This window comes from Lepeophtheirus salmonis, unplaced genomic scaffold (genome assembly GCF_016086655.4).
Source record: "Lepeophtheirus salmonis unplaced genomic scaffold, UVic_Lsal_1.4 unplaced_contig_8723_pilon, whole genome shotgun sequence".
Taxonomy (NCBI): domain Eukaryota; kingdom Metazoa; phylum Arthropoda; class Copepoda; order Siphonostomatoida; family Caligidae; genus Lepeophtheirus; species Lepeophtheirus salmonis.
The window spans coordinates 42,238-56,001 of NW_027296487.1; the positions used below are offsets into that span (position 1 = coordinate 42,238).

The 13,764-nt window shown below is 29.1% G+C and overlaps 1 protein-coding gene across 1 annotated transcript; it reads left to right on the forward strand.

Moving 5' to 3' along the window:
- The first annotated feature begins 5,190 nt into the window (after positions 1 to 5,190).
- On the forward strand, positions 5,191 to 13,474 carry LOC121131586 (trypsin-1-like). The gene is made up of 5 exons (XM_040726997.1): positions 5,191 to 5,249; positions 8,474 to 8,500; positions 12,703 to 12,987; positions 13,050 to 13,192; positions 13,257 to 13,474. Exons 1-5 carry the CDS (start codon positions 5,191 to 5,193, stop codon positions 13,472 to 13,474), a joined length of 732 nt encoding a protein of 243 aa, XP_040582931.1.
- The last annotated feature ends 290 nt before the right edge of the window (positions 13,475 to 13,764 follow it).

Below are 13,764 nucleotides of genomic sequence, written 5' to 3' on the forward strand. Positions count from 1 at the left end.
TGAACTTTCAGTGGTTATTTAATTATATCATGAAAATACTATTTGAATATTAAATATAATTATTAAATCAAATAATAAATACTATTTAACTTCATGATACAGAAAATAGATATTTCATTAATAACAGTAACGATAAAATGCAATGCATCACTCTTTATTTCGATACAAAGTACAATTTAAAATTTTAAGTTTTACGAGAATAATTCTCCTGTTGAACTTTCAGTGGTTATTTAATTATATCATGAAAAGTACTAGTTTTATTTGATTGACCTAACATTTCCTTTAAGTATTATTAAATCTATAATCCCAAATCCAAAAGCATAATTTTTTGGTCACATGGCGGAACTTTATTTAGAAACGGAGTAAACTAAAATAGCACATCGCATAAAACTAGAAATTTGAAACTTAAAAAAAAAAAAAAACTCGTCTCTCTTTTAATAGGCACTGAGAATAATATTCAGGGTTCCTCGCTTCACATTTTTCTATGATTTTCTAATGATTCTATGATTGACGATTTAAGACTATTCCATGGATTGATGAATTTGATTATCGTATTTAGATTTCCATATAGGCTTTTCGACCAGTTATGCATTCTAAAGCATAATGTCTCTTTTATGGGACGAAGTTCATTCTTTATCTTTCGCTGGGAAATTATCTCGTATATTACTTGGCTTTCCAAATCCCCAGCACTTGTTCTTCAGGTACCTAATATTGATTTTTTCTTGTCTTTGACTTCAATATATGACTTTAATTAAGGTTTATTTATATAATGCAGATACTGATGCAATTTGGAGTCAACCTCAACTTAGAAATTCCTCCATGAAGTCGACTAATGACCCCAGTTACCAAATTACAGTATTTGGACAAATGTAGTTCAGCCTTTGACCTTCTCAAATCCAAAGATACCAATGCTGAACTTATCTCCACTATTCTGGTTGCATCTAAATAAATTGAAAATATTAAGTTATTTCAGATACTTAGCGCAATTTAATGAAGGAATCCATTATATCATCAAAGTGATATTAAATGATATTATAAATAATATTCTTGTTGAAGTGATCCCATTAAGATTCCAAATGTTTTTACAAGAAGCATGTTTTCTGCTCAATATTTTTGAAAAGATGCAATAATTGAACATCACCATTTTATCCCTTAAAAGAAATTTTTTTGCAGCTTTTTAACCATAAAATTTTCAAGGATTTGTATTAATTTCTTTTATTTTCAAATCAAGAGGTGATGAGTATCTACTTCATTGTCGTCATATTAGATTCAAGATATCAAAGTTTACTACAAGACAGCATGTGTATATCATTAATTCTTACCCCTATAGGGAAGGACTTTAATGAAAGGAAGATGAAAACCACCAAACTGATCCCTCATTAATTTGGATGGGCTTTTATCACCTTAAAATTCATCAAGGAGGGATATAATAATCTACATTTCAGGATCATTAGTGCACGATTTTCCTAATTTACATACACAATGTCAACATATATTATTATATCTACGATATCTTTATAAATGATCAAACTGTGAATGAAATATACAATTTGAAGGGGAATATTCAATGTGGTGTTTGTGGGATTCGTTTTCTTTTGGAGAATTTAAAAATGAATATTCTGAACATTTATTTTTCATTGAAATATTTGAAAATTTTGAAAAACAAAAAACAAAATAAAACACATAAATTATAAAAATAGACTAAATTCAAGATTTTATATAATTTTTAACGTTATCTCATATTTTGGATATGTTAATTTGATAATCGGTTTTTATTGATGAAAAAAAGATGTTTGAAAAGTTTCAGTTTTCAATAGCCTTTTTTATGACCTATCTAGCTATTTGAAAATGAAATTTTTTAAATTGAATTTATCTATTTGTAAAGGGATTGAGATGTTTTAATTTTAAAGTTAAAATACTAACTTTAAAATGTTTCATTAAAGTTCCTTCCTCAAGTGATACTAATGGAATATAATCCTGAATTTCCATTTTGAGGAAAAACCAAGTGTTCCCCCAACGAACTATTTGGGATACTTAAACGATCATAAACACTGGATTGACATCCAAATTGAATCAAATTGAGTATTGCTGAAGGTGTACAATATACATACATAGGGTGTCATAAAAACTATTTTGTTTTAAAATTGACAAGGCCTTCCGTCAATAAAAATAAATATTATTTAGTACAAATATTTCAAATACGTATGTAACTAAAAGAAAACTATTAGTTTTTAAGAATCTTAAGCCTGTTAATGTATTAATTAGTGATGGGACAATTAATCAGAATAGGGAATCAGATGTTTTTTCTGGAATCGAATCGGCAACGGGAAAATAATGTTATAATTCCGATTCTTATTTATTACTATTATTTTACTGTTTATTACTTTGCTATGTTATCGGGAAAAAAATATAAAATATATCCGTCAAAATGTTCGAAAGGCTCTTCATAATATATAACAAAAGGCTAAATAAATTTAGACAATTTCCACCAGGATTGAAAATTAAATTTAATTTAGTCAAAATAAAATCTTAAGCCAATTTTGTGCAATCGGTGGTAAAGTGTAAAATCCCAAAGCTACAGAATTGGTACATAAAATACTGGAATATTTCTCCCCCTCTTTCTTTGCACGTGTTTTTCTCTACAGAATTATCAACTTTAGTTATATATGAAAAAATAACGCAGAATAAACATTATTAAGTTTGATCTAGAATTGGGTTAACAAAACTCTATATTATAAAAATCCAAAACCCCGTCTTCCGGACTAAACAAACAAATATTGGGTTAACAAAACTCTATATTATAAAAATCCTATTTAGTTAAGCTAACGCCGTCTTCCGGACTTCGAATGAGCATTTTCTAAAAAGTAAAATATATTAGAAAACATCATAACTCCTAATTATACCTCCAAGGAATAAATAAACAGTGCGTATAACAAAGAAAAAAAGTTTCTGTGCATCATTGATAATAATTAAGTATGTTAACAACATATAATATTTTGTATGCGAAGGAGGGGGAAGTTTTTTTTAAACATTAAAGATAGAAAATTTTATAATTTTTTGAATTACGTGATTTTGGAAAGCTTGTGAAAATACACAGATGGTTCAGCTATCCTTTAACAGAATTTCATGAAGCAAATATTAACCATCAATGCGATATCAAGTTCCCAAAAATTATGGTGAGAAATAATGTAACGTTTAAATTGCTCATATACTATAATATTTATGATGGAATGGTAGATAATATCTTTTTTTTTTTATAATTTTGTAGTTCGATTTTTGTGCTTCAAATTTTGTTAAAGAACTTTTCCACTTTTTTTATGTTTTATAGGTATTTCAAGACTTATAAAAAAAATATAATATATCATTCCACTAGGGATAACCGTGTTCATTTTCAAAACTGTACTTCTAACACTATTTTGGAAAATTTAACAATGTTAAAATTATCTTATTATGACAAATTTTAATGTGTATGACATACGCCATTTGTCCGCCACACTACAATATAAATATTAAATAGTAACCTTAATTCTTATCATTTAACCCTTAATTTTAAATCGTAATTTATTATATTTTACTATATTAAATAGTAAATAAATTCTTATCAATATTAATATGGTATATATTTATTTGTGTATGAATTACTTGAATCATTGGATGAAAATTTTCTTAAGTAATTAAATTTTGCTAACAGTAAATAACAGTATTCCTTGATTTATGCCATATAAAGATTGCATTGCAATTAATGGACAACAAGACCTTTATATATCTTATAAAGCCTTCGTTAAACTTTTTATATTGAATCCAATTTTTGATAATAACAACTTACGATTAAGAAGAACTAAATTATTAATTGTATCAACGCATTTATGTAAAAAAAAGCGGTGATTCTTTGCATATTGCACGAACCACAATCGGTCAGCCCACTTATTTGTCATATTGTCACGCTGCCACATCATAACAATGTTCTGTGGATTGTGGAAATTTGTGGCCTCAACTAACTCTCCCAACCTTAATCCTTTGGACTATTTTGTCTAGGGCTATGTCGAGAGACTACCAACAGACATCCCCATAATTTGCCAGCCTGATGGACTCCATCAAGGAGGTATTTGGCAACATGGACGATGAGATGGTCAGAAGAGCCTGCGGCCGGTTCAGAGGCCGTTATTGATGCCAACGGTGATTATATCGAAGGAATGGCTACTCTATGTCTATAGGGAAACCTTGGCCAGTGTCACCCTCATTTTTGATTTTATAGGTTTGATTATAGAAAATGGTAACTGATTTATTTACAAAAGGATAACTACCGTTTATTGATTATTATTTTATCATATAAATAAGAATATTATATAACATGACATATAAAGATTCCATTGCAATTAATGGACAACAAGACCTTTATATATCTTATAAAGCCTGTCGTTGAACTTTTTATATTGAATCCGATTTTTGACAATAACAATTTTGCAATTAAGAAGAAATAATTTATTAATGGTATCAACGCATTTATGTAACAAAAACGTGGCAATGACTTAGGATTTGATAGATAAACTTTACACAGCAGTTTCTTTAGCATAAGATCAACTCTTTCTCCATACTTTGTTCAGATCATTACCATTATACATGAATTACTAGATATATGGATGAGTGGAAATTTTATAAGTCAACAAAATCTCAGAAGCTCATCTTTTTCTATTAATAATAACGAAGGAAAAATATGGTAACTCTTTAGTAGTCCTTCATTAATACATTGAATGATGACATAAAAAATAGTTGTATTTGAATTTTTAAACAAAGAGTGAGCTACAAGTCAATAGATAAGAGATATAAATAGATTGGAATATTCATTTTTTCTTTTCTCAAGAGGACCACATTGGATACTGCCCTTCATTGTATATGTAATTAACAGTAGTGGCATGACAAGGTGGAACCAGATTCTTTACTAAATGGCCATATATTGCTTTGAATGGAGTTGGCCCAATACCAGAGTGAAAGCGGCGATTCTTTGCATATTGCACGAACCACAATCCGTCAGCCCACTTATTTGTCATATTGTCACGCTGCCACATCATAACAATGTCCTGGATATCACGATTGGCTCTCTCAAATAATTATTCTATTAGCAAACTCCCTACCATTGTCACTTATTAATATCTGCGGTGCTCCCTTGTCAGTAAAGATGTGAAGTAAAAGATGAGCAACCTCCTCAGCGGTTTTTGTCTTCAAGGGACGCAGGAGACAAATTTAGTGAGGTAAATTGTTTAAAAATCCATTTTTTTACAAAAACTTCATTAAAAAAACTGATTCTGTCGATAACTTTTATATTTTTTCACTAATGAATAGAAAAATTTTACTTCTTGTATTTTTTAAACAAAAACATTTATCTGTAAATTAGAAAGGTTATATTTGGCCCAAAACACCGAAGCCAATTTGAAGATAAAAAATAGTCATTTTATTTACTAGCGGATACAACGTTCTTCATCGCATAAAAACTGATTATGTCCAAACTTGTATATTTTTTTACTAATGAATAGAAAAATGATTAAACTTTCTTAGTTTTAAATAAAAATAATTATCTGTAAATTACAAGGGTAATTTTCGGCCCAAAACGTAGAAGAAAATCAGATGTTACTCTCTTGCCACTAAATAGTTTTTCGCTCTTTTAAGATACTCTTGGCGTTTGGAGATTTAAAGTCTCAGAACTGATTCATTCATCGGCTTGCACTTCTTAAAAAACCTACCATGAATTAGAGCCTGGTGGAATTTGCTGTTCTCAGGCGAAAATAACTTAGTCGTTTTTTTTTTTTTTTACTTTCTGTCATTTTGGATAACTCTCTTGCGTTTTTTTAAATGCATCATCATAATGTTTCTATCTTTGAAATACATCTAAAGATCAGATGTTACTCTCTTGTCACTAAAAAGTTTTTCGCTCTCTCAATATACTTTTAGCCTTAAAAGATTTAAAGTCTCAGAACCGATTAATTCATCGGCTCGCACCTATAAAAAAACTTACTTTGAATCCCTGATGATCAATTTTTTACACAAAATAACCTTAATATTACTCCTAATAAGGAACTTATTTCTGTAAAAATTGGAAGGGTAATTTTTTTCCAAAACGTCAAAATTTGAAGATAAAAATTATTTTCTTTTATTTATTAACGATCACAAACTTCATCATCTCATTAAAACTGATACTGTCGATGAACTTGCGTATATTTTTTCACGTATGAATAGAAAAATAATTACTCTTTCTTTATTTTAAATTAAAAAATTATTTATCACTAAGAAGGAATTTTTTTGGCATAAAATGTCGAAGCTATTTAAATTACAAAATTATACTCCAATTATTTATTAGCAATCACAAACTTCATTATCTCATAAAAAATGGTTCTGTCGATGAACTTTTATATTTTTTCCAGCAATGAATAGAAAAATGTTTAAGATTCATTAGTTTAAATATAAAAAAATATCTATCAATGATAAAGGTTATTTTCGGGCGAAAACATCGAAGCCAATTTGAAGATAAAAAAATTGTTCTTATATTTACTAGCGTCTACAAAGTTCTGCATCTCATAAATTACTGATTTTGTGCATCAACTTATATATTTTTTTCACTAATGAATCTGAAAATATTCAAAGATCAAAAAGATCTCTTTTTCATACCTTATTTTTTAATTTAAGAATTTTTAGATATCTAATCCTTCAATATACATATGGTGTCCCATTTACTAATATTTTTCCTTGCAAACTTATATTTTCTTGCCTTGGGAATAACTATTCCCTCAGTATTACTTCAAACAAAAGAACAATGAATAACTTATGTTGTGAATACAGATTGATCCAAAATTATTAATTTCAAGAGCGTACTTTAAATGTAATTGATCCCGATCAAAAAATGAAAATCAAGAGATAGTTAGATATTCCAGAAGTTTAAGAGGAAAAAATATTTAGATTTTTAGCATAATACAAAATTAAAGTGTGTTCCATTTATTGTACAAGTAAGATAAATTTTACTTTTACAATAAGAAAACATTCGTATTTGTGTTCTGATGGTTACGAATTGCATTTGTTTGACATTTATTTTAAGTTTTGAAATCACTTCTAAGAAAAAAAATTATGAGAAATGAGATCAATAAGTTTGTAGATGATCTGGAACATGAGATCGACATTGCAATCATCAATTTCAGAATGTTTTCATCCCTTTCAAGGGTTATGTAAAGAAAATGAAGTAATAAACCTTCTTCTCAGAGGACATTACATTAAATATACCTAAAAACAGTTAATCTTCCAATCCAATTAATTATCAATTAATCAAATCCATCAGCAAACACTGTACCTCTCCTAAATACTTATATCCCTGGAAAGGATAACTAACCCCTTCCTAGGGGTACCTCCAGGATTTTATTTTGAGTTGTGGTTCTCTTTTAGAAGAAACAAATCATTTGAATTCGCTTATCAAGGGTAAATAACTTGGTGGAGGCAGGGACGCCCGCAGGATCATATAGCTCCTCCCCCCTTTGCAGACGCCCAAGGTAGGAAAACTGTCATTTTGCTGCTATCGAACACTCATTTTTAGCTCTGGTTCTGATGGCTGAGTTGTTGTAGATGGTTTCGGTAATGATAGCTCATTGACAGTAGGATGTGGTTCAGAAGAGGCAGAAGTATGATTTGCATATAGGGTGTAGTAAAGTTCAATATGAGCCTATAACTAATTTATTAATTTAAATACATTATAAATATTTTTATATGTCATCCCCTATTCTTTCAAGAAACTTGTTTTAGTGATTTTCCCAGTTGCTGTGTATATATATCTTGAAAGATTTTCTTAGTCCTTGAGCTAAGGTAGAAAACATAAATTATTTAAAAAACCTTGTAATAACTTGAGATAGTCTATATAGGCAATTAAATATCTTGTAACTTCATAATAGTTATAAAGAGAAAACTCATAATTTGACAAAACATTATCAAATTCAAACCAGCTAACGCATACCATTTTGTATTGATATTTAAGAATTCCACGCGATTATGAGGTTGTTAGTTTTAGTTTAGATTGGAAAAAGTCGATTTTTTATTAAAATACTTAATTTGTAATCAATCTTTCATTCAGAACGACAGTAGTACTCTATTAGTACCTTTTTTTTTTTTTATATTCAGTTTGAAAAAATGTAAAATCTACCAACCTAATATTTATGAACCAACTGTTCATAATGATTTGAAAAAACAGAATACAGCAAAAAAAAGTATTAGGAAGTAAACTATTGACTTTGTAAATATGAACACCATAATGTTATTATAAAATACTCGTATGTGTGTTATATACAAGATAATCCAAGATTGAAAATGTACTAATAAAAACATATATTGATGATATTGACCACTTCATGAGTTGTCAAAACTGTAATTCTCAGTCTACACATCTCTAACAACTAATTGTTTAATTGTACTTCAGATTAATTGTACATATAAACTTCTGAAGACTCTATGGCCATGATCAAATATCACCAATTTGTAATTTTAATTATATATAAAATATAATTCAAATACATAATTAGGATTATGTTAAATATATTGAAAAGTGAGTCTTTTCCTTCTTTGTTTTGCATTTAAAAACTAGATTAAATGAAATATTAAATTATCAAACTCAATGAGAAGTAGCATTTTTATTCATATTACTTACATTAATATTTGTCTTATTTTTATAATAGCTAGTCATTAATTAATTATTAATTTAATGACACTAATATCATAGTCAATCAGTAATAACTAAATAATTGTCAATGAGATTGCACATATTCAGCTAGCAATTTACTTCATCATGGATTTTGAGAAAATGTATATCTCATTGGTTTCAAGTCATTCAAAGGAATCATTAGTAATTCATTTATAATATAGACATATTGATTGATAAAATAACTTTAAATATATATTGAAGTAAATAATCCGATGAATGATGGAACAAATTATTAGGACGTTAGACGTGTTAATGTGGTATTTTTACGATATGAAGATTTAAATAAAAAGTCAGGATTTTTTTTTTGTGCCTAGTATGTTCTCCTTGAAGAGTATGAACCAGAGTATATGTACAAGGAAAAGAAGTAGAGCTACTAATCTTAACAAATAAGGAAGAAAGAAAAAGTCATCCTTTAATAAATCAAAATCTCAAGAATCTACTACATCAAATCGATATTTATTCCCAGAGGAGTGGATTTTGAGTTTAGGGCATTGTGTAAGGACTTGCGTCATTTCAATTTTTTCAATGGATATAAAGTACTCTTTAAAGTATATCTTATTTTCTGAGGACTCGAACGGTACTCCAGGAAAGAATTCCAGGAGTTGGACTTGCGAGCAGAGTCTTAAGACTCGACTTGGAGATGAAGTCTAAGGACTTCTTCCCACCTCACTCTATTCCCCAGAATCCCGACAACAATCAATGTAATAAATCCAGCCTGCAGGTTTCTGAACAGTATAAATTGGAACACGTAAGTAAGCAGAAGTAAGTATCAGTTTTTACACTTTTAGACTATGACATTGATAGTATAAAAGGGTTCGAAAGTGTACTGAAAGTAATAAAGAACTCAACCTTTGAGTAATTAAAGTCAATTTTCACAACAAATCAAAAAGAAAAAAAAAGGAATGAATATATGTATATTAAATCAGTCGCATAAGTGCAAATAAAATCTATTTAATATCATAAATATTGAAGAGGTGGGACAACGAACACAACAGAGAACAAATATCAAAAAGCTTTGCACAATGGAGTGTTGTTTCAATGAAGTGGATCCACTAACATACAATATAAAAGGAGAGATAGAAATACGTTGTAAATTAAGGGTAGTCAGTTCAGCAGTAGAATGTATATTTAGATTATGTCCCAGTTTAATATATAAATACATATGGAGAATGAGACTAGAGTCTTGAGATGAGGATTCTTCTGTATGTTAAAACGCTCCAAGAATGAATGAATTATTACAAGCAGTGGAAGAAGGTATAGTCAGGTAATGAGAAGACGCTCAATAGGCCTTGTTCTGAAAAATAGGTTTAAAAAAGTCCTCGTTCTTGTCATGATAGAGATTGTTAACTCAAAAATCAATAAACTTAATATTCTCAGGATTCATGGTTTTTATTTATAGTAGACCTGAAACTAAGTAAGAAAGTAGACGGATGAATGATCATAAAATAGAGGAAGAGGAGATACCTACACAAAAGGATATATACCGGTCGAAGAGAAGTATGAGAGAAAAATCTCTCTCCAGAACGAGTATTTTCGATCATCACCGAAGTAGTACCTCCTTTTAAAAGTTTTATATTAAAAGTGAGTCTGTACCACGAAAAAAATTATTCAATTTCTGACATGATTGTTGTCTCACTTTCCTTTTCTTTCTCTCCACTGCAAAGACTAGGGGGAAGCTTGCTATTTAGTGACGTCAGAGCGTTGTAGGAGCGTCGTAAACGCCAGAAAAGCAAATATGATACGAGTCAACATAAAAGCAGTCTAGAAATAAATATTAATGGATCGCTCAACACAAATAGATAAATTTGTTAATGATGGGAAACTTTTTGAATATGTGCTTATTGACTTTTTCATTATTATTTTTGTCAATACTTAATTTTTTACCATTGTATAAATTAATTATTGAATTTATTAGGTTGAACATCTAATCATTTAGGTACAGAAAAAAAAAGTTGTGTTTAGAAAATTTGAGTTTTTTCATTTCTTTGCATTTTGTAGAAAGTTTTAAGTTTCCCGAAAAAGATAACTTTAAACCATCTTTATTGTTTTATAATTTTTTTTCTTTGTTCTTCTTTTGGCTTTGCATAACATTTTTCAATATATTTTTTTTGCTAACATAATATATTCTAATGTTTAGTGCTGTAACGATTCATTATTTTTTATAAAAAAAACAGTATAGCAAAATGTAAATAAGAGTTAAAGTCGATTTTGCTAGGATACCATATTTGCAATTCATTTAATAGTTTGCAAAGAATTTATTGTTATAAATTTAAACTGTCATCAACATTTCTTACTGTATTTTCTTTTGATATTCATTTCACATTGGTTTTCAATCATAATGAGTATATAATGAATGTTTGACGAAAAAATCTTTTGCTTAAAGATAAAATAAAGTACTCGGTGATTTGACAAAAATGTTTTGATCAAACAATGTTTATGTTTTGTTTTTGAATATCATAATCGAAGTTCAATTTATCATTTAGGAGATTGTTCAGCAATCATTCACGAACAGAATTAATTATTTTAGCTAACTAATATTTTTATCTCTATAAATTTCAGCATAATGTTTTAATTTCTTACAGTGCCTGGCATTCGACCTCCTTTGCAGGGCACAGTTTTCCAAATTGATGAAAAACCTTGAAGCCACACTTTCCACAGAGATTTTTTTCAACCTCGTCTATGATCTCCCACGACTTTGATTTCTATTTTTAACATGACCTCCAATATTCTCGTCATTTCTGAAAATTCAATTTATACCAACCAAAAATAGATTGTTCAAGCTGTTTCGATAACTTTTGGTCATTTCAACGGTCCTACACAAAGAATAGTGTGTTTCAGATTGAGCTGTTAGGTTATTTCTAAGCTTTTTCATGAATGTCATCATTTTTTACCCATTAGTGATCAGAGGGGTTAACAATTCTTTGGATTTCATCTCGTAGATTTCAATTTCTTTTCCTAATATTTTTAACTCGCAATGAAACTAATTAATTGCTTCATAATTTCTTGTTTACGTAGTGTCAATTTCTATTTAGCTGCTGCCTGTCTTCAATAACCTCCCCTAAGCCTTTGGAAGTGTTCCAAGGAATTTCGGCAATGTGAAGTGTATCGATGATGAATGTAAATGGATAACATGTCCGAAAAATAGCAATTTGAGCTTCTCTTGTTTTTTCTCTCAGATGTTTTAAGTTGACATAACTATTCGTCATTTCAATCCATTTCCAGAACTGTGGGTATTTGCCAATAACAAAAGAGCCCAAAAAATCTCATCATTGCTATGAAATGTAAAATATAAAAATAAAAGTTAAAATATTATTTTGAACTAATAGTCTAAAGTAACTTACCATTTGTATGACTTCTAAATCAAATTTTTTCCTTATATATACGAAGTTTATTAAAATTATCTTATCTTTATCGTTTTGTATCAACGGCATGATATCTCTTAAGAAAACTTTTTATTAGCTTTAATCACAAATGTCAAATACATGTTATATTTACATAATCAAATTTCTTAAGCATACAATAAATAGTATTTTAACTACATAAAAACTGAAATTTTCAAAAGAAATTTGAAATATTGAAATGTTCAGATGCAGAAACTACTGCACTTTTTAAGTACTTATTTATTTTACTTGCTTGTTACCTAGGCAAGGATTCTTAAGTTGATTAATTTTTTCAGTAATGCTAAATACTAGCGAAGGATTACCCGGAGTTTCTAGGGTGAAAGAAGGAGAAGGAAATCACATTGAAAATTGTCAAATTAATTTAAAAAATTAAAAATACTTTTATATACTAATAATTATAATTTCAATTTCCCCCCTGAAAGAAACTTTTATAACCGTAGTAGTATTGTTATGAATATAAAAAAATAATGTGTTATAAACTTGAACTAACATACCAAAATATATGCATCTAAAAAATTGTCTAGATGAAAAGTAAATTTTTTATTTCTTTCCAAAAATTCTCAAATCGAAATTAAACTCAATTCCCTTCCAAATTTCTTTCCAGACTATTACAGGATTCCACTTCTGTGGTGGTTCTGTATTGGACAAGGATACAATTATTACAGCTGCTCATTGCTGTGATGACTTCAGAGCAGAAGACGTTCAAATCATTGCTGCTAAACACGATCTCTTCTCTAAAAGTGGAGATGAGCAAAAGGTTGGTGTATCAAAAATCACCTACCACGAGAAGTATGGATCCCATAAAAAAAACTATGACGTTTGTCTTTTGAAATTGAAGTCCTCCTTGGACCTCAACGAGTAAGAACTTTATCATACATTTTTTTTTTTTTCAATAATTGATAACTATTTTTATTTTCTAGGAATGTCAAGCTTGTCGCTCTCCCAGAAAAGGACCAAGAATTCACTGGTGATGTTGTTGTGTCTGGATGGGGAACTATCTCCTCCCGTGGCCCATCTTCTCCAGTCCTTAGATCAGTTACCGTCCGCGTGGTTTCTGATGAGGGTGAGACTATAATTATAATTTTACCGGTAAAACGAATTTACCTCTGTAATGTTTAATATAATAGACTGTAGTGATGCCTACTATGGATCTACTGATGAGACCATGATCTGTGCTGCTGCTCTAGGAAAGGACTCCGCCCAAGGTGACTCTGGTGGCCCATTGGTTCAAAACGGAACCCTAGTTGGTATTGTTTCTTGGGGATATGGTTGTGCTTCTCCTAGATACCCAGGTGTCTACGGAAAAGTCTCCAAGTTCATTGACTGGATCGCTGAACAGACATAATTTTTTTATGTTATTGAATTTGAACTTATCGAAATATAATAATTAAAAAAAATGATGTTTTGTTGTGATTACTGCAGATGAAATTGACAATAGTTGGAGCAAGTTGGATTCAATGTAAAACACAAGATAAAATCGAATTAAGTAAGCATGAAAATGATCAGTTTTGTATAAAAATCTTAAATTACACAAAAAAATTGAACAAATTTAATTTTTACACTTTCAAGCTCAACAATAATCAGTTAAAGAAGATTATTATTAATTTTTATATGACATTAAAGGAATAGAATATT